Here is a 21,970-nt window from a genome sequence, read left to right on the forward strand (position 1 = left end):
TTATTCATTCTTTAGAGGCTTGAAGTGAATTCAGCAGCGTTCATTAAATAATTCCCACTTCCAGTTCCTGTCATTTACCACTTCATCAACTTTCAATTCTAACTACATCCATTTCGATTTTGACTGTTCTTTTCTAAGTTGCTTTAATAGTGTTGAATTGTCCAAATTCTTTTCTCTCTCTTCTTGGAGGTTTTCTATTACTGATGAGATCTGAGCTGTATGGTTTTTTGTGACTGTTCCTACTTGCGTGAGCTGCCATCAAAGATGCATCAAGTTGTTCACGGGTTTGGCTAGCATCAATTTCCCTGCAAAGAAAGCTGTTGGAACCGTAGTGTTTAATAAATGTACTATTCTGTCCTCGATCTGCTTATCACCTTGAGTAATTCCTGGAACTCCACGAACTCTTCACAATTCACACCGTCACTCTTCACTGTCCGCCATGCTGGACTGGAATCAGTGTTGAATCAATGTGGTAAACAAGTCCAGAAGTACTCATTTGGCAGGCACTGTACAGCAGGCTCTCAGAGGGTTCCCGCCCTCCACTCCACACCTCTTGAGGCCTCAGCAGCTACCAGATTTTAAGGTTCCCTAATCCTTAAATCTGCTCTGCCATATTCAGACTTAATTATCTGTCTGTTCTGAGAACCACTTCCTACCCTTCTCCTACTCTTCTATCTATATTCCCCAGAATATAGATAGCTGCTTCTGGAGAGTAGGAGAAGGGGAGAAACCAGAGTATTGCTCCCTCTTTTGTTCTGCTTTGGGTAGCTCCCTCAGCAGGAGCTGAGTCTATCCCATGGTCCCAGATCCCACAGGACAACCCCTCCCTCTGTGGTCTCAGCCCTCATCTGGCAGCCCCACCATAGTCCCAGCTCCCACTAGATGCCCCAGTTTCTGGGTTCTAAAGGCATGGCCTCTCATTGCCTCTCCATTGCTTGGTAGTGGCTTTCTACTATTGCCAAACTCTGATTTACTTCATCATCCTATGTGGTTTTTCAGCTATTCCATTATCTGCAACCAATTCCCTGTATTAAATTCTCCGTTTGCAACCTTAAAGTGGTTTCTGTTTACCTAAACTCTGATTTAGCAGCTAACATAAGGGACAGGTGGTAAGGGGACAGTGGTGGAGGTGAAGAGAGTATCTATGGGTTTCAGTTAGGATAAACATTAGTTATGAAACCTTGGCTTTCTTCCCTGTATAAATTTACCACAAGCAGTGGCCCAAATATGAGACTGCCTCAGGCTTGAGGTCTAAACCAAACGGTTCAAGTGGCCCTCTGTTAAAGAAGACTATTTTGATTAAATGTGCCCCAGCTCAGACTAGCTTTGACTTAAAATGATGGTGTTGGCTCCAGGGTCATCTAGAACTAGAGTCCTGAATATTGTTAGTCACCCTGCTGTCCATCTCTTATGTCTGCCCATCCTCTCCCTTCTTACAGATATGCTCCTTCACGAGGTTGACAGATCACAAGGATACTGGAATCTCTCTTAACTGGACAAGAACAGTCTCCTTCTTTAATATCAATTTGAAAAATGCCAGGAGAGAACTTATTGAGTCACTTTATTGGAACTGATTGGATCACACATCCATCTTCTGAACTTTTCACTGTGGCAAAGGAGGCGGGTCATGGTCCCTTCAGACCATGCAGCTGGTGAAAGAGAAGGTGCAATGCCCCAAAGGAAGAGGACACTGTGGTACCTATGCCTATAACTAGAATCTCTCTCTAGTCAGAATTAGTGGTAACTGACAAAACTTGATTAGGAAAAGTAAAGGTGTGAGTGAGGGTATCAGTTTGTGTAAACAAATCACGTGTGAGGCTGACCTCAGAAATGATGAAACCAGGCCCTCATATACCATAAAGCCCTTTCTCTGTTCTTTTGCCTCTATGTCCCTCTGTATTTGGCCTCATTTCCCTCGTTTTCCACAGTGCTGGAACCACAGCTACTAGGAGCTCAGGCTAACTTCTTTCCACTTTTGCTATCTGAGAGGAATGTGCTCTGACCCACAGTTCCAGTAAGGGATGGGCTCTGGCTGGTCCAGTATGGAGGAACTGCTGGCCACTGGGGCTATTCCCTGTCCTCTCAGGGCATTGAGGTACTATGACTGGCCCAACCGGAGAAAGGTTCTACTCTGCTCCTGGAAGCCAAAGCCAACACCCGAAAGCCTGTCTGCCCTGTAGTACAAATGCTCTCATCTCCTACAGTCCTGGACCTTCTCATGCTGCTGAAAGGACTCCTTCATGTGCATTTTTCCTGACCCTTAGTTGAAACATGAATTAAAAAAAAAAGAAAGAAAGAAACAGGCAGCAAGAGAACCCAGGTAAATTTTCTTTTTATTTTAAACACAAAATTAATGTCTAGAAGGGTTGGGGACAGAGCAACAGATTCATTTTTTTTTTTACCCTGCTTTGTTTTTGTCTCAGTATATTATGCTTAATAGATTATGAGGGAGCAAATAAAATGTAAAAACAATGATTTAGCTAACATTAGTCCCAGAACTACCCCCTCATAACTCTGATGCTATTAGCATCAGTGTCCCACAACACAAGGTCTCCTGGAGATAAATGCTCCTGTTTGGACTCCTTTGACCAGTCAACTGAAGCAGAATTGTAATGTAGAACAGGCTGAACTTCAGACCCTCAGCCTCCCCTCTTCACACCTTTTGTCCCACTATAAATATTATTGAAATGTCTTCATTAACTATTTTTAATAAGTATTTTCTTAAGTAATTTTATTACGTAATTCCAGTTCAACATCAGTGAATTTTAATTATTTCTAATAATTTTAAAAGAACAGCAAATTAAATTGATATACTGAATTCTGTTAGAAGAGCTAGGGGAAACTAGGCACCTCTCTAGCAAAAACATGAATGGTTCTTAAAACACTTTGGGGATATTCGATCCAGCATTTCCTCTCTAGGAATTTATCTTAAAGAGACTGTCATGTGTATGTGCAAACATCTAAGGATCTTCATGGCAAAATTACTTAGAAACAAATTAGAAAAGAATCGGAATAACAAAGATATACTTTGGAATTCCTTGAGTAAATTATGGTACACCCAAACAATGGAAGATTATGCAGATATTAAAAATGTTGTTTTACAAAAACTCATAGACACAGACAATAGTTTAGTGGTTACCAGAGGGTAAGGAGGGAGGGGGTGGGAGATGAGGGTAAGGGGGATCAAATATATGGTGATGGAAAGAGAACTGACTCTGGGTGGTGAACACACAATGGGATTTATAGATGATATAATACAGAATTGTACACCTGAAATCTATGTAATTTTACTAACAATTGTCACCCCAATAAATTTAAAACAACACATTGTTTTAGAAAAACACTTCATGAGATAGAAAATGTTTTCTACATATTGTTTTGTTTTGTTTAAAGCAGGTTACAAAACTATACATAGAGTATGTTAGTGATTTTGGTTTTAAAATAAAATGATGACCAAGAATATATACAAAAGAAATTCTAATGATGTAATGATGGCAACTTTTATTTTCTGATTTGTATTTTTCTATGGGGATCAAATTTTCTATATTACTCCAGGTCTGAGTCTACATCAACTGTGCTAGCATCCCGAGACCCTGTTAGAAATGCAGAATCCCAGGCCCTACCCCAGAACTGCAGGATCAGAATCTGCATTTTAACAAGATCCGCGTGATCTGTATGCACATTACAGTTTGAAAAGCAAAGCTGTATAGAACTCAACATAAGAGAAAGACCATTTTAATTAAAGAAAGCCCCAGACTGGGCTCTGTGACAACTGGGTTCTCCTTGAAAGGTAATTTTGATATAAAGCATAAGCAATTCTTACCTTCCACAGTCCTCTAGAAATGGTTTAACCTTTCCATGTTTTTCATTTCAACAATGGGTCATGGAGCAGTGACAAGTCCCTCCATCTCCATTCCCTCCCCCAGCCACAGGACCACAAAGCCTGAGTTCTCAGATTCTGCGTTGAGGTAAAGAAATATAGATTCCTCAAGAGCTACTATTCAAGCCACAAGCAGCATGTGCCAACACTCCACTTACAATTCTGGTTCAGTCTCCATTAAGCAGCACATCTGGCTGTCACACACTCTTTTGTGGGGACATCTCAATGGCAGCACTGATGCGGCCTCTTCCCGGGGCCAGCCCCACAGTGGCCTCCCTGTCCTGCCAGCATGTGATGTCATGAGCATGAATGTCCTGCCAAACATTTAAGATGCTGCAGTTCACATTGTGTACATTGTATAGAGAGACCCTGACACGCAAAGTTGAAATTTAAAAGAAAAAACACACACAGGGCAAGATACAACCAAACTTTGTTCTATTGTTATTCCAAACCACCAATTCAGCACAAATATGTAATTTGTATTCTTTAAGTACACAGCCTTCTCTTTTGTGTTGCTGTCTTGTAACTAGCATCCCTACATTCAGAGATTTCTTTGAAACATTCTATCTCTAATTTGGTTTATGTCAAATTCTTGGAAAGCATGAGCTAAACTGGTTCATTTCAGACCCAAGATCCCCTGCATGTAGTCTCTTCAGAATAGGCCAAAGGTGGGGGGGGCGGGTAAGCAGGACTCTGGATGTAGCTCTCAAAGTAATCTCCCGTCTGAGGGCCATCAAAGAGGGACAAAGAGGGGATTAGCTGACCTCCAGAAAGGCATGAGAAAGAGGGCTTTCCCTTCACTATATTGCATGGGGACTACCTCATAGAATCACTGAAGGTACACAATAAAAATACAGATTTGGGGGTACCCAGCAGAGTTGGGTCTGTGAGGGTGAACACAGCGAATCCGCATTTCACCTGACTTCCTAATAGTGATTCTTAAATTAGAGAACTAGGGTTTTACAACTAGACTTCAATCCAATTTTAGTTCTATAGAGTGGCTATCTGACCTTGACAATCTGAACTCCACATTTCATTTTCCTCATCTATACAATGGGGACTGGGGGAAGAATTAAATGTGTGAAGTTCCTGGCATAAACAGGTTTCAAGAGCATGAATTCCCTTTTCCCTGTTTTTCGGGTAGAGCACTTTGGGTCTGCCATGTTACTTGTGATGGGGAATATTGTCTTCCCTGGGTGACAATTGTTGACACTACTTGCCAGGTTCTAATGGAGCTCTAAGGAGAGCAGACGAAATCATCAAGACTGAGTTCCTCTTGATGGGTTCTGAGCCAGACCTGTTGTCCTCTAGCTGTGCTGTCCAATCCAATAGCCACCAGCCCCACGTGGCCATTGAGCACTTAAAGCGTGGCTAGTACAATTGAGATGGGCTGTAAGTGTAAAACAAACACTGGAATCCAAAGACTTCATACCAAAAAAGGACATAAAATAGCCCATTAACAATTGCCTAAGTATTAAAATAATATTTTAGATGTATTGGATTAAACGCAATATATTAAAATTAATTCCACTTATTTTTAGCTTTGTTAAGGTGATGCCTAGAAAATTTTACAAGACATATGTGGCTCCTAGTATATTTCTGCTGGACAATGCTATTCTAAAGGAACAGCTACCCCTCCTTATCTCCCTCATACTGGAGCTAGGACCTAAAAAGTGGAATTCCCTAATTAGGCCAGCAGCAGTCAGTTTGGAGAGATTTAGGGTGTTTCTTCTGCTGCAGGGAAAAGTGGGGCTTATGTAGCATGCCTACCCTCGCACATGAGAAAGCAAGCAGCAGCCGTAGGGAAGGAGATAAGTGAATGGGCACATACATTCATAAGTGGAGAAGGATTTGACACTTCTGATTCAAGCCCGTGGTTGGGAGGAGAGGGGATGTGGGGACCCAAAGCCTGAATTGTCCAGCCCCCACCACCAAATTCCTTTTGCTTCATTCATGTTCACAGTCATAACCTGCTGAGTTTTCATGAAGAAGGGAGGGTCCTCCCATATAATCTCATGACTTATGTCCTTATCAAAACTGTATGATAACTAAGCAAATATTTTGGCCAATGTGAAGTTTGTCTTTTCTATGTAAGTAATTTAGAAATTGTTTCCATCAGGTTATAATCTCCTAATGTACACAAATATCTACCAAAATGACCAACTCAAGTGGATATTTCCAAAGAGGAAATGTTTGCCAATTATTATACTATCAGCTAATGAAATTAGTATTGTTGGAAAAATACTGCCAAAGTAGATTGTAATCTGTTTGGTTTTTTTTAGAGCAGAATCATAACTGGACAGTTTCTGGAACAGAAAACAAACAAAAATCAACTCAATGTGTCTGTCTTTGTCCAAAATTTCCAAACATCTATATGTATGCATTTACATAATGCATTTAGATATGATTACCTAAAGCTTTAATAAAATGGGTTTCTTTTATACCTACTCAATTCTTTTACTAAATTACAAAGTAGATTTTAAAAGTTTAACTGCGTAATGCTTGATGCGTGGTTTCTGATTGCCGCTCATTTATATGTGACTTAAAGATGCCATAAGGTCACCCTGCTTCAGAAACCCAGAGAGCATCTAGGCTATACTTTTATGACCACACATTACCACCACAATATAGTGAATAAAATATAATTTTTTAATTATTCAGGGCAGTGCAGAATGAGTTTTCTTGCATCAATGATTGGGTTCCCGATAAATTACTAGAGATTAATGAAATTATTTTAACACCAATATGTCATACCTCTGGATACCACAGAATATTAAAGGCCAGTTTTGCAGACAGTCTGTTATTTTATTGCACAGATTTCACTTAAAGAACAAAATGCACCATCAATATTTGGAGAGTTTGGGGTCTCAGATACTGATACACCATCAGTGTTTACACCCGTAAAGCCAAATTCAACAGTACAATTTATGTTAAACAATATCACTTCAAGATAGCTAACAGAATAAAAATAGAGGAAAGGAAAAAAAGCTTTTAAAATGTGTTAAGTTGAAGCATATGCAAGTGCAGGATTAAAAACCATCACACAAACCTGGAAATCAAAAATGTTTTGTGGAATGTCAGTTAGCGTTATGCTCCCTTGTACTGTTATTTATCACACAATTAAAGCCTATTTGGTTCATTTCCTTCATACTGATGAATTGAGAATTTCAGGAAAACCATGGTTATAAAAATGAACAATCTTGAAAAAGTATGTACAGATAAATGTAAAATCACAAACTAAACAATATCCCCACCCCTTGTCCTCAACTTACAAAAGGGAAACTCCCATGAAGGGAAAGTTCCACGATGCCCCTCCCTCGCCCATCCCGCGTGCCCAAGTCTATCTTTTTCTATCGCTTATAACTAAATGACCTTAGAGCTGAAGAGGAGGGAAGGGACAGAGAGGCATCTTCATGAGGCTCCCATTGTCATCTGTAACAGTTTGAAAAGTGTCTTGTATTTCTCTCCCCCACACCCAGTTCAGCAATGTTTGCAACGTATTTAAAATGTAGAAAGAGAAAGAGGAAAAAAATAAAATAAAAAATTATATATATATATATATGTATATATATATATATATATATATATATATATATATATGTATATATATATATATATATATATATATATATATGAACAAAGCAATGCCCAAGAAAGAGCTAATAGTGGGCAAAACAATGAGAAAAATGTGTGGGCATTATCTGAGCTAAAGATTTAAGACAACAAAATGGGGAGGGCGGGGTTGTTAAGACTACAAAATGCCAGACAGGATGCTTTTCTAGACCTTTGGCTTTGGAGCCAGACAGAGGAGTGGGCTCCCCCACTACGACTGTGGCGAGCAAACCTAGGGCCATGGGCCCAGCACCTGCAGCACCTCCATGGGCAGGCCGGCAACCCTCTCATACATGGGCGCTCTTGGCATGAGTAGGGGAGCTGGAACCCGAAGAGTAGTAGAAACGGTTTTCGCCAAATGCCTGGGCATCTCCAGCGCAGCAGACGATGACACAGCCACCCACGAGACACAGCACAGCGCCGATCCAGCCTGCGTACAGGGAGTACCCAAAGCTCACGATGGTGGTCTCACGATGGGCACACACAGGGAACCAGATGGTGGCAACAATGGCGCAGAGAGCTGGGGAGACAGGAAGAAGGCTATGACTGGGCATACCCATCATACACCAGGTGCAGTGAGCAAGCCACCCTTCATTCCACATGTACACACCCCTGGCTTCCAACCAACTCCAGGAAAACTCGATACACACAGCTCTACTCCCTGGGCAATTGGAACCTAAATGTTTGCATATGTACAATAAGCTGAACGAAAGCTTGTATCAAACTGCTAGGTCCTTATTTTTCTAACAGATGGCAGAGACAAAAGAAGTCCAATGTAAAAGCATAGAAATAAATCACTTAATCCAAAACATGTGTTTGTATTTACTTATATATCAAAGTGATAATTTTATTATCACACTCACCTAATTGTATAATAATTATCTCTTTACATGTCTATTTTCCATTCCAAGTTCCAAGTTCCTTGAAGGCAAGGGTCATGTCTTAACCTATGTTTCTAAAGTCAGCATTTAGTTCAGGAAAGCACATAGTATGTGCTCAATGCATATCAGTTGAATAACTGAATGACCTGAGCTATTCAGAAATGAGAAACAAGATAATGCCCACTTCAATTTTCTACTATATTTTTTTAATTTAGTCAATTCGCATTACAAAGACCTGAGAAAGCTATGAAAATTCTCTTGCTGGGGTAAATTATTGCTAGACATCAATGGAGTATCAGCTAAGAGTCTGAGTTTGTGTTACGCTGTTCACAATCACAAAAATCTCAAAACAAAAATGAATAGTCTTAGAGTAAAACAGTTTACCCATTCAAGGATTTTATGGTGATGTATTTGTCGTGATGGGATCATCATGGTAGCACTGTACAGTCTTGTCCCAACCAGTCTAACTTTCAGATTTGGTTTAGATTTTAAAGATTAGGATAAGAAACAGCCTCTATATCATCTAGTTTTTCCCCTCCTCATTAACAAAGGAACGAAACAAGGGCAGGCAGCAGCTTATAAAGAAAAAAAAAAAGAAAGCTCTTGATCAGCACTGTCAAATAGTGTACACAAGCTACGTGGGTTATCAACTGTTTCTCCTGAAGCCCGTAAGACTGAAAAACCGAATGCCGAATTGTAATTCACTTAAATTTTCCTAATCATATTGGCTATTGTGCTGAACAACACAGCACTAGACAAAGTAACTCCATAACTTCCTTTATCATCTGATTTCTCACAACTACAAGCAGAAGAGAAATTTTAAAGCTTGAAGCTGGGATAACACATTAAAGTTCACAGACTAATAATAGTAACAACAACAATAATAATATTAATACTGTTTCCAATCATCAACCATAAATACTTCAATAAATTCAAGACAGAGCATTGCAATATTACCTACCTGTAGTACCTTTGTTACTTTTAATTCAGCAAGATTTTTCTGATTTCTACTCATGCTGAGTGATTTTCTAACTTACCTCTATGCTCACAGAGAAGAAATATAGTTTTTCTTTAACGTAAACCCTCAAATCTAACAGCCTGGTACATTAGAAATTGAACGAAAGATTTGTCTTAACCATTTTGAAAGGCCTTTTAAACTGTCTCACTGCATTTGTGTAGCTTGTAACATAGGCTTTTGTTGACAAAAGACTAAGTCCACCCCCACAAACTGGGACTAGACAGACCTCAATAGATGATTCCGATCCTACAAATGTATAGATCCCAAGTGGAAGTTAGAGGGAGAGAGTGAATTTGGGGCCTTTGAATTGCTCAAATTGGCTTTCTAAGAGCCTGAATTCACTCTGTTAATTGTGAACTAGTCACATATTTAAGGAGTTTATATAAATTATCTAAGAAGCTAAAAATCTATCCATATGTTAATGGCTGTATTTTTGTTCAAGAGTGACTACAATCATGCCAGCTTCTGTAATAGTTGTATATGAGAAGATGTATTTTCCTTCTGTAAATAAAATGCCTTCCAGAAGACCAGTGTTAATGGAATCCTCACTGTCCAGCCTGGGGCTTTGAACACCTGATACAGGGAAAAGTCTTTTTCTTTTCTTCCTCTTGCCAATGTTCCAAATCTGGCACTCTTGGAGAACTGCTTCTCTATTACCGTAGTCATACTCACAGGGAGGCACAGAGAAAAGCCTTTCTTTCAGGACAAGGGACTGAAACCTCTTCGCCAGTGTTTCAGCCAGAGATAACTGCTCTAGATTCTTTGTATCAATACACATTCCAGCTAAACACCCCTAGACCCCAAAAGTGGCATTTGTCTGCTATGGGCAAAAACAGCAATCTAGCAATGGATTCCAAACACCTAAGCTTATCAAAAGGAAAAGTTGGGGAATGTAAAGCTGAATTCCACAGAGGAAAGAAGTTTTGATTCCGAAACAACTGATTTGGTTCAATCCAACTGATCTTTCCTATAAACAATTAACAGGTTTCAAAACAGCTTACGGTTAAATTAAGTTTTATATTTTCAATTCTTTGTATTTACGTGTACAACACACACACACAAAAGCATTCCCCACATGTCACATAAACCTAACTGAACTTTCAGATTTGGTTTACATATTATAGAATAATATCAGAAATTACTTCTAACTTCATTTAATTCTTCCCCTTATTAGTTTAATAAGCAAACTAATAAAACAAGATTATCTTCATATAAAGAAAGAATCAGGCTCAGTATTCCAACAGTAATCATCAATCTTGATGCTGAGTGTTTTAGGGATTTTGTTAGATTTTCTTCCAGTATAATTCACTAAAAAAAGGAAAAATCATAAAAACGTCTAAATATTTAAATAATGAACCTAAAGGACTGGATGAGTGAATGGGTGGATAGACACATATATGGATGGGTGGAAGAGAGGTGGTCTCATTTCAAGTCTACTTTCCACTTCACACCCACCAAAACTGACTTCCAAAATCATAAAACCTTCATGTGACTTTAACACACATAAAGTTACAAGCTCATGATTTACCTCATTAAAGATTGCCTTCTTTTATAATCCATGCAAAACAAGACAAATGAGCACCAGCAGAGTCTTTATTTCCTAGTAGATAAATGAACTCTGAGTGGAATTCCTGTGGCTCTCAAAGACGAACCACATCAAAACCACTACGGGATGACAGACGGCCACACAACATGAAGGGAAATGAGAGGTTCACTGGAAACAGTGACCTTCAATTGAACTCACAATGAAGAATGTTTATAAACTAAAAAGGGAGAATTTACTCAACTTCAGCAGTTATTTGAAAGGAAAAGGGGATGTTTTAATCAATAAAGTTAAAAATGAAAGTCAAAACTCAACTAAAACGTGAAATATTAATAGCAGTGGCAATGATTTTTGGTTTTTTCTTTAAACTTTTGTAAGAGTTTATTTGAGCCTAATTTTTGGCTTTCTTGAAACATAAAAGATGTGTTAGATTTATTTCTATTTGGAGAAAGAGAGACAGAGACAGAGAGACAGAGAGACAGAGATTGATTGATTGATTGATTGATTGATTGATTGATTGATTGATTGTAATGGTCCCTTCCGCTATTTAAGGAATTTTTTTTAATGTTTTTCTTAAAAAGTCACCATTACCTGTAAGATAAAGAAAATTGAAGAAAGATAGAGGGAATTTTCATTGGTTTCATGTCATCAGAATTTATTTTTAAATTAAATCTCTAAAAATAGGACAGAAGAATTTTAAAACTCAGATTTTTCAATCTGTTTCTCCTTTCTACCTTTAGAAGATGCAACAGTTTACTGCACAAGTGGGAAAATTCTGTCATCTGTGGAGGGAAAGACAGTGAAAATTGAGGATAGTTTTAGCTTAAAAAACAAAAGAAGGAGAGAAAGGCAGAAGAAAGCTTCACTGTGCACATATTGATTCATCTGGCCTTGTCCTCTACAAGTAGAAGTCCTTGCTCTTCATTGAATAAAATTGTTTGCCTCTTTTGGTAAGTTTCAAATAATGTAATATAATGTATTCTTTAGTTGATAGAATACACCCTTATTAAAAGTTAACAATGATCTTGATGTAGCCAAACAGAATATTTGGAAAGGCAATTTTAGAGCAATGAAATGTAAATGTAGTTTTTAATACCTTTAGGGACTAGATGACATATGGTAATATATGGAGTTAAATAAATGTGATGAAGTTAAAATTGGCACAGGTGTGTTTGGAGGTAACCACTTAGAGAAAGAGAGACAGAGAAAAGAGGCCCAGAAAGACAAGAGAGCATCAAACCAACATTTTTTCCTTTCTCCAATGAGCACCTCTGTTTTCAGGCTTTGTCACTTTCATTATGAAGCACTGAGAAGACTTTTCAAAGCATCATTTCTAACACAAAGCAATATTTTCATTAAAATCACTTAAGTTAATGTGATCTATATTAAGATTACTGAAAATAATCTTCCTTGATATTACATCTGAGATTTGCTTAAAAAAAAAAAATCTGGGGACTGAAAGGAAAGGAGAAGTAGACAGATGAAGCAGATGGGCCATAAGTTGATCATTATTGAGAATGAGTTTGGGTTTGTGGGGTTCATTAGACTATTCTTTCTACCTTGTGTATGTTTGAAATTTTCCATAATAAATCCTCTTTTAAAAAATTCCCCCCCGTTTAACATTTCACAATGCTTCGAACACTGTCCTCTACAATCTATACTGTTATCATATACGATCTAAACAGCAGTTAGCTTTAGCTTTTCACAAAGAAGCCAGTTAACTCAACGCAACAAGTAATGAGATTTCTAACGAGCTGTTGGTTGGAGTTATATTTATTTGTTGTTCCCTTCTAATTTGAAATTAGAAAAAAAGAGTTCTTTTCATTTATCATTCTCTAAATTTTGACTTAGGAAAACATAGCTGCCAAAGGACATAGACCTCTTACACAATGACTTTTAGGAAGCTCTAATATATAGCACAACCATCAAGTCAATGGAATATTTGAGTACATCGTTTTCCTGGCCTGCTTTCAACATTTTTTTCCCTTTATTTCTATTCCACACATCATTATATATTTTTTTTCTATGTCCTTTTTACAAAGCCAATCTCATGATTGTGTTGTTTTTGCTTGTTTGTTTTGTTTTTTTTAATATCACAGAATTTAGAGACTGGAGAGACCTCATAAAGCAGTGAATTCTTCCAATTTTACTGATAAAGTCATTTTAAGCCACAACTATATTAAGATGCCATTTGATTTAGATGAAGAACTTGTTTGTATAAAGCTGATGAATTTGGAGGAAGACCTTTTCTAACTATTCTAATTAAGACCCCTAGATAAAGGGCATCACTGTTTATTCCACACCCAAGGATTCCTGTTGCCTGTAGGACATCTGATTCTGTGTGCATGACAAGCTCAATTTGTGCCACATTTGTATACACCCTTTATTTTACTGCAATTTCATTAACCTGTTAGTTCCAACTTAAAACATTTTTTTCCAATACAAAGAGTATTCCTGGGGCCATGTTTTTTAAAAGGAGGAGAGAAGATGAAAGCCTTCCACTTAGGAAGGAAAATGCATTTCCTTTCCTTCCACTCCCCACCCCATCTCCCCGAGAAATACCCAAATCAAGTACTTTCTAACTTATAGTGAGGTGAGACTCAGACTGAATCAAAACTAAGCTTGAGCATTTCCAATCAGGTAGCTTACTGTGGCTTTTTATAATGGAATAAAAAAACTCCAACTATTGATTCCTACACACATTTCTACAAAGTAAGCAAAGGAAATATTTCTATTAGACTAGGATTACACTTAGTGTTTCCAGGAGTTCACTGTCTCGCCTTACCAGTTCCACATGTGGAGATTATTACCCTGCAGAAATTAGACATGATAGAAGAATTCCCAATTGCCCTCTGAAGTAGATCTCTATTTCCTCTAATCAACACCAGCAATAACAATAGCAGCCATTTGCTGAGCATGTACTATGTGCCAGACACCCTGCTAAATCATCTGCATGTATCATTTCACCATTTTTACCAACCTCAGAAGGAGATATTATTGTCCCCATTTTATATAAAGTCTCAGAGACATTAAGTAATACTCCAGTTCACACAGCTAGAAAATGGTAAATCCAAGATTCAGTACAGTTGGTCTAACTCCAAATAAAATAAAGCAATTTGGGGCATAGACACCTCCTGTCTCAGCAGAGGGTTTTGAAAAACCACAGATTAGATTCATCTCAGATCCATTCCAATCTGAGCAGCCTGCTGCTCCTGGAGCTACTCGTCTGGTTTAAGAAGCCAGCAGCATCAGGGCCCCATTCATTCCCCCACAGCAGGAACCAAATCCTCACACCATTAAACTTAGACTGCCGAGAGGATAAAGCTGTTGTACAACAGACATAATGTTTTTAAGCTTTCAAAAAAAACAATTAAAGATTTTCAGGGTCTGGGAGAACTGATTTTAACTAATAGTGCTTCTAGTTTCCATACCAAGATGAGCTTCAACACTATTTCCAGTTCCCAGGTCCCCAAAGCCCCGTGCTGTCTGGTCCCTTTGGTGAGTGACCACACCTCAGCTGGAGCACCATCGGTGACCTCAGGGACCCAGTGCAATCCCAGCACTGGCTTCTCCTGGAGAGGGAGAGTGGCAGAAACCAATCCAGAGTAACACAAAGGGAGCCTTCACTCTCTCTAGCTCCTCCCACCCTTTGCAAACAGGGCAAACAAGGCTCTCTGGCTCCATGGGGAGAAACCTAGAGGAGACCAGCAGGTGCTACACTTGAGACAATAAGCTTTACATTTCCAGAGCTAGCTCGTTCCAGTCAAAATAATGTCCAACCCAAAGGCAAGGGGCCACCCCCTGAGAAATAAATCCAGACAGGAGTCACCAACGAGGAAGCAAGTAACCTTGAAAACGCAACGATACAAAGAGGGCCAGGAGCAGTGCCCTCCGTCCAGTCCTAACAGCCAGTGACCAGAAAGCTGCAGCCTCTGTCAACAGCCCCGCAGTCGTTTTACTCCAGGCAGCAAACGGACTGAGGAACTCATATCATTACCCAGTCCCACCTCACTTTCCTTTCCATGATTCTGTCCACATTCACCCACCCATTTGAAAAAGATAAAACTTTATTTAATTCAGGTAGAAAGTTTCAAACAACTGGTTGCTGTTTTTTTAATAACCCTTCATATTTAACTAGATGATTCAGTTGTTGTTTATTTTTTTGTTTATTTTTTTTGTTGTTTATTTTTTTTGAGGTGTTATATACCAATTTGTCTATATGAGCTTTGCTTTTATATCTTCATGTTCCACAGCGTTTGAGTTTGGTTTTGTGGGGTTTTTTAAATGTATTCTCTTCCTTGTGGATATTCTGTGACTCTTATATTGTAGACCAGAATTTCTAAAAATGAACACCTAACACAACAGACTCATCCTTCAGCTTTGGATCCTCAGAGCCCAAGAGAGAACCTTCTGGGGCTTCTGTAAGAATGAGAGGAAAGTCACAAACATCAAATGTTTAGGATAAGAAGGGTTTCTCTGGATTCTACAAACCAGTTTGCTTGTAGAACTTCAGTCTACCCATTGGAAAGACAATTTAAATACAAAGGTCTCACCACCAAAAGTACCACAAGAGGGGACCCCTGTGAGTTAGACGAAGCACTTGAGGCTGATTCTGTATTCTGTGCGTCACTCCCACACAAATTCTTTGTGGCTGGAACCAAAATGTCCATGCCCACAAATTACAGTGGTTTTCTGGTCTTTTCACTCCTGTCACCGCGAGCGCGCGCACACACGCACACAAACCCACACTGAATTCTCCGAGGCTTCACAAGCCCCTGAAAACCTTCATCGCTTTGCCACTTTGTGAAATGGTGCCCCTACTGCTCACATCCCCTCCCTGGTGTCACGGTTGCTGACCATCACTAAGTGACAATGACCCAAACAGAACCCTGATCCCTTCCCCTTATCCCTCGAGCACATGGTCTGATACCAGTTTGGGGATAGGAATTCCTTGTCCCAGGAGAGCCTGACTTTATATCTAATCCAGTTCTCCTCACTAATATATCAGCGCACTTTGCAACAAGAGCTGCTTTCTCATTTATGTCTAGACAGCATTCAGCATGCACTGATGGAATTAGCATTCAAGAAAAACATAGATATGAAATCACTGAAGAGAACAGAGCTAGACAGACCGTCCCTAGGTGGTTAAATCAAGCCCTCGGTGTGAGGGAGTAATCAGGAAAAGAGAATGAATCCACGCTATTTTCTGCGCGAGGACTGTCCCTCCCTCTAATCCGTAACCTGATCACCTTCCCTCCAACTCTCTGGGGTCCTCTTCTGCTCTAGGTCCTCCAGTCTGGTTTAGGTGCCTTGCGACATGTGTGCACAGTTTGTGTTGCTTTTTAAAATGAGCATATGCCACACTCTATCAAGATGTCCAAGTACACTCGAAGCAGACACTGCCTTCTTTCCAGCAGCCCCGGGGTTACCATGGTGCTTAGCACTCAGCAAGCGCTCAATGAATGCTTATTAAATGAAAGGCTGAACCATCAGCTAGTGGTTTACCACCCTCAACATCTTACTTTTCTCTTGCCCTCCTCGTTCTCTATTCTTCTTTATACATTAACTGAAGTTTTCAACCCTGACTACATGTAAGAGTCACCTGGGAGGCTTTCAAAAAATATCTTTGTCTGGGCTAATAACCAGACATTCTGACTCAGTTGACCTGCTCTGGGACGTGGGTACTGGTGTTTTCAAAAGGGAATTCCATCGTGAAGCCTGAATGGAGAGCTACTGCGTAACTTTTTTCCATCCTTCTAGTCTCTCCCTTAGGTATTACCCTCAACATCCTTTTGTTTGTTAACTTATGTTCATGTTCAGTGACCCACCCCCCACAGACATGACATCCCTCTGTGCGAACTGCTCATGCAACACAAAGGGATATACATGGGGGGGTAGGCGGTCTATTCCGCAGAGGATTCACTTGGCTTCCTTTCACATGTCTCTTGAGCTGGATGAAGCAGCAGCAAGAGCTGACACTCATCAGGTTTACTCAGAATTGGGCACCATACAGAAAGCTGTCTTACCCAGCAGAATGAGCATAACACCAGCCAGCTGAGCCCGCCTATACTTGGCCACGCCAGGCTCATGGCCCATTCGGATGCAGGGGAGAACCGTCAGCAGCAGGAGAATAGCCGGCAGGCCCAGGACCGAGGCTGCAATCATCAGGGCTCGGCAGGCCTGCACATAGCCTGGAAGCAAGAGAGCAGACAGGGTGGGTTAGACCAAGGGTCCCCGTGGATCCTGAACACTGCCTCACGGGAATTCAGCACCACTTGTCTTCCTCCCTCTTGCCCATTTCAGGACTTAGGATGTGTTCAATGTTGCCCGTGATCGCTTCACATGTTTAAAGTGACACAGTGACAAAAAAAGGGAGGTTGAGGGCTGGAGAGACTGAATGGGGATCCCTGGTCTAGACCATTTGTCCAAGCTTCCAGGATGAAGGGGCCACGAGTCCCATTACATTATGACAACACCTTGGAAACATTCAGAATAAAACTCCAATCTTCCAAGAAGTCTTCCGTGATGGATGGGCTGTTGATAGTCAATTGTTGATGGACTCTGGGGCAAGTTACTGAACTACTGTGTCTTGACACTTTCCTCATGTATAGAGTAAAAAAAATCATAGTGCCTACGTCTCTCTAATAGAATTCAACTAAGATCAAGTTAGTTAATTCAGGCAGTGCTGAGAACAGAGCCTAGCACCTGCTAAGTACTCTCAAAAGGTTGGCTATTATTGCTGGTGTTAGTAGTCCATTGTCATTGCTTCAAAGGCATCCCTCTAGCCCCAGAGATTCCTAGAGGGAAGACTCCTGGAGGTAACACAAGGCCCACAACAGATGATGCAAACATAGCACAACTGTGAATGGAGGAATAAGCAAGTGGAATAATAAGAGCAGAGTAAAACTCGAACTTTACACTGTCAAATAAAATGCCAGGCAACAATTTTATTAAGAAACAGCTTACAATATGTACAATATTTATGTAAAATAAATCTGACAAGATACTGGGAGAATATGACAACCTTAAATACATTGTTTCTCACCGAAACACTCTCCCTCCTCCAAAAACAAAGGGGGGGGTTGTATTTATTACTCTCCCTTTTAGCTTAGAGTGAATTAGAGCTAGTGGCATGGCCTGGGCGAGGCAGTTAATGACAAAGCCCAAAAACAAGCCCCAGCTCCTGCCTCACACACCAGGACCCTCATACCAAATCTGGCCAGGGTGCCCTGTGCACCAACACCCTCTTAGCAAGCTACGTATGCTTTGCCAGAATTCAAACTCTGTAAGAGTGCTCTTCTGACCATCGCCCATCTAGCTTCTTCAGAACTAAGGGTAATCAATCAATCAAGTATCTATTGCCTTGAAGATGCCCAGAGAGACCCACAGTCTGAGGCAGACCTCTGACCATAGCCCTGTGCCCCTCTGGCTTGTAGGACAGCTGGAGCTGGCACAGTGGAGACAATCAACTAGAAACCGAGCTTCTGAAATTCATGACGCAGGCTGTCCACGTGCTGGGTGTCAAGGCCATGTCTGGAAATCAAAAGATGAAGACTGAAATCTGTCCACATCCCCACCCAAAGAGTGAGGGACAGGGAGAGCAAGAAGGATTAGGCCCTCCCTAAAATGCCCTCCCCTCTGTCATGTGGTCTATGTTTTTTAAAAATAAACTGCTTGGCACTGAATGCTTCATAAACTTAATTTCAGGGAAAGGAAGCAGAGAATACTTTTACACTTCAGTCAAAGGTTCCTACAAATATCTTGCCTGGTTTTTGATAAAAAATTATAGCTACCACTTATATCTACTACTGGAGCGTCTACTACACCAAAAGAGGTTCACATTTCCCATCTCATTTAATCCCCAAAATAATCCTGAAAGATAGGGAATTGGTTTGATTTTAATTTTCAAAAGAAGACAACTAGGGTGCATAGAGATTAGTAACGTGTCCAAATCACCCAAACTGTGGGCAGGGGACCTGAAAGCCTGACAAAGACCTACCAATGCCAGCATTCCATGAAGCTGGGTCCAAGACCTCTGTCATTCTCAAAGTCTAAAATGGAGAAAGGGATTGTGAACACACAGGACTAAGTTGCATTGTCCATACTTCCTGTGTGCGGGTGGCAGCACTAAGTCCAGGAAAAGATGCAGGAAGGTAGGACACCATGAACATCTCAGTGGAATTGAAAATGCAATAGAAGTGGACTTATGAACAATGAACAAAAAACAAGTAGAAAAGTGTGGTGATGGTGATAAGAGCCAATACCAGGGCAGCAACGAGGTAGGCGTGGGAGATTGATTCTGATACAAGGACTAATAGGAGGCACTAAAGGAGAGGCTTAAAGGGGGAGCAGAAAGTCGGGGGGCACAAAGGGACCGGCTCCCAGACTGGCGGCCTCAGGGGCCCAAGTTACTTTGCTTGTTAAGAAAATTGGGAAATGCCTTTAAAGGCGCACCACCCACAAAGACATGGGCTGAGTTCCTTCTGTGTATCTAAGTCTCAGGTCATTAAGTTGTCAGAGTGACTCGGCCAGTGGCCACTACTGTCCTCCCAAATTCCAGGTAAGAAAACCGAGGCTGAGAGAGGTTAAGTTCGTTGCTGCCTAATTCCTCTACAACAAGGTGGGACTCCAAGGCAATCATGTAGGCCAGGGCCAATAAACCCGCCGGGCAGGACAGAAATTCCAAACAGAAAACCCTCATGGGCGCCCGCGACCTCGCCAATCACCCAACTCGCTCGAGGTTTACATCTGAATTGGAACTGTTGACCAGACTTTTTCAACAGGGCAGCAAGTGAAGATGAGACCCTCGGCCGACCTCGGGGAAGGTAGAGGCTGGCCACTTCCTTCTCTACCCACTGGGACGCACCGCTGGCGCTGGCGGGGAGTGGGCGACCTTTGGTGGCCCTCCTTCTCCAGAGGTGGAGTCGGCCGTCCAGGGGCGCCTGTTCTCCGCGGGGCGCGGAGGCGCGGAGGGTCGGCAGGGCAGACGCGCGCGGCCACGGCGGGGGCACCGGGTGGGAGAGGTAAGCCCCGCTCCGGAGCCTGCGGGAACCCACCTGGCGGAGCTGGGAGGGCCCTAATTTGGCCAAGACGCCTCGCCCGTCCCTCGTCCCCCGAGAACAGGGGAAACTCACTGGAACGCTTGCGTTTTGCTCTCGCGTCACCTCTGCGGGGGGGAATCTAACGGGAAAACAGGGCACCTGCGCACGGAGGCCGGGCGGGGGAATTAAGTACCGTAGGATCCTGGGGCAGGTGGGGCAACGGTGATTAACGTGGGCTGAGTTCCTTCTGTGTATCTAAGTCTCAGGTCATTAAGTTGTCAGAGTGACGCGGCCAGTGGCCACTTCTGTCCTCCCAAATTCCAGGTAAGAAAACTGAGGCTGAGAGAGGTTAAGTTCGTTGCTGCCTAATTCCTGTACAACAAGGTGGGACTCAAAGTGTCGAAAGATGTGGTCAACCGTCTTCAAATCCCCAAAATGTTTTCTCTAGTGCCCCCCTCTCTGTCCGGGGTTTGGGAGCAGCCACCTGCGAGGCGGGGGTCCTTACCGGGCAGGATGAGGATGTCGACCAGGGGCTTGCAGTGGTACAGCCCGGTGGCCATGACGCAGTCAGCCCACAGCCCCTTGGAGCCCAGCTCGTCCAGCTTGCGGCAGGTTGGGATGGTGTAGCCGCAAGTCACCACCCAGTCATTGGTGGACGTGGTGACGATGATGCCGATCCAACCCACGAAGCTCGTGACGAAGCCCACTACCTGCAGGCACGTGGCCACCATCATAGCCTCCCCGGCGTCCCCGCGCCCCGCTCCTCACTAACTGTGCCCGCGCACCGGGCTGCACGGCTCCTGCCCCGGGCCCCCCTCCCCCGCGCGCGCGAGCCGCTGTCCAGCGACGGCCCGATGTCCCGCTCGAGGCGGCGGCGGCCACGAGAGGCTGCGAGTCCGGCTCCGACAGCGCGACGGGCCACGGCGGGGACAGCGACGGGCGCACGGCGGGGACAGCGACGCGGCTGGGCAGCGCACCCCCGCCCCCCTCTTTAAGCCCTGCAGTCTCCGCCGACGAGCGCCAATCGGCAACGGCCCTGGGTCGAGCCGACCAATCGCAGGGCCGGGTCCCAGGTCGGGTGTGGAGGGGAGCGGGGTAACGGGGTAAGGGAGCGGGGCGATCACCCTGCCGGGCCCGCCGGCGTCGCACGGCCAGGGTTGGAAAGTAAAATAAGTCACCTAATTCTCTCCAGGTCCCAGAAATGCAGAGCGCCTGGAGGGCTCCCGTCAGGCAAGAGTTCTATCCTGCTGGGAAGTATGTCTCCTCCTGTTGCCCCTCTCATCTCTGTCTCGGGTCCATCCCACCTCAACGTCTTCCCACTCGCTCCTTTCCAGATGAGAACGGGGACAGCCGTACTCCCACGGGCGCCTGATACAGTTGCTCCACGGCCCAGGATTGTAACTGATGAGCTAAGAATAGCATGAGAGAAATCAAGTCGCCCAAGTTCACACAGCTGGTAAGGGTCAGACTCCATGGGCCCATCTCACCACCCACCACCCGCTAACCATTCCTGGGCACCTGTCCTGATTACCACTTCCTGAAAATTACCAAAGGGCTCGTGAATCCCATTTGTGACACATTAAAAGCTAGGCTGACTGCTCCAGGCGCCCTGTAATAAGTTAGTATCTGCGCTCCACTGAGAACACCACCAGGCTCAGAGTGCTCTGTACTGGGAGCAATGATCATCAACATCCTCCATCCATCTTCTCTCCAGCAACTCCAACAAGACCTACTATTGCCTCTTTTTCTCAAGTAGAGAAGTCCTCCTATATTGACATTAAACAGTTTTAACTCCTTTTATACAATTGGTTTATCTCATCATATCCCTCTATCACCAGTCATGAGATGTAAAGGTATGAAGGATTTCACCAAGCACAAAAACTTCCTACTCAACACTCTAAATCTAAGATGTGGATCATAAATCATAGGTACTGAGCTTTCCTGTAGCTGTCCCTAAGGCTGAGGGTCAGGGCAAATCACCACGTCTTCCAGAGA

At 42.4% G+C, this 21,970-nt stretch overlaps 1 protein-coding gene and 1 pseudogene across 2 annotated transcripts; both read right to left on the bottom strand.

The window, feature by feature from the left end:
* Positions 1-2,248, bottom strand: LOC308506333 (protein MIX23-like; annotated as a pseudogene). Its single transcript has 2 exons — positions 2,203-2,248; positions 1-442 (listed from the first exon to the last, which is right to left on the bottom strand). The product of its transcript is annotated as a protein MIX23-like (transcript).
* Positions 2,249-7,489: 5,241 nt separating this feature from the next.
* On the bottom strand, positions 7,490-20,833 carry CLDN11 (claudin 11). Its single transcript, XM_081067516.1, has 3 exons — positions 20,481-20,833; positions 16,961-17,125; positions 7,490-8,012 (listed from the first exon to the last, which is right to left on the bottom strand). Exons 1-3 carry the CDS (start codon positions 20,707-20,709, stop codon positions 7,780-7,782), a joined length of 627 nt encoding a protein of 208 aa, XP_080923642.1. The 5' UTR covers positions 20,710-20,833; the 3' UTR covers positions 7,490-7,779.
* Positions 20,834-21,970: the final 1,137 nt, after the last annotated feature.

The sequence above is a fragment of the Rhinolophus hipposideros genome, assembly GCF_964194185.1.
Source record: "Rhinolophus hipposideros genome assembly, chromosome: 2".
NCBI lineage: Eukaryota > Metazoa > Chordata > Mammalia > Chiroptera > Rhinolophidae > Rhinolophus > Rhinolophus hipposideros.

Coding starts and splice junctions, on each gene's coding strand:
- CLDN11 (XM_081067516.1), bottom strand. CDS start 20,709: ATGATGGTGGCCACGTGCCTGCAGGTAGTGGGCTTCGTCACGAGCTTC. Junction 17,126..20,480: donor CGACATCCTCATCCTGCCCG/GTAAGGACCCCC, acceptor TCTTGCTTCCAG/GCTATGTGCAGGCCTGCCGA. Junction 8,013..16,960: donor TGTTATGCTCATTCTGCTGG/GTAAGACAGCTT, acceptor CTGTCTCCCCAG/CTCTCTGCGCCATTGTTGCC.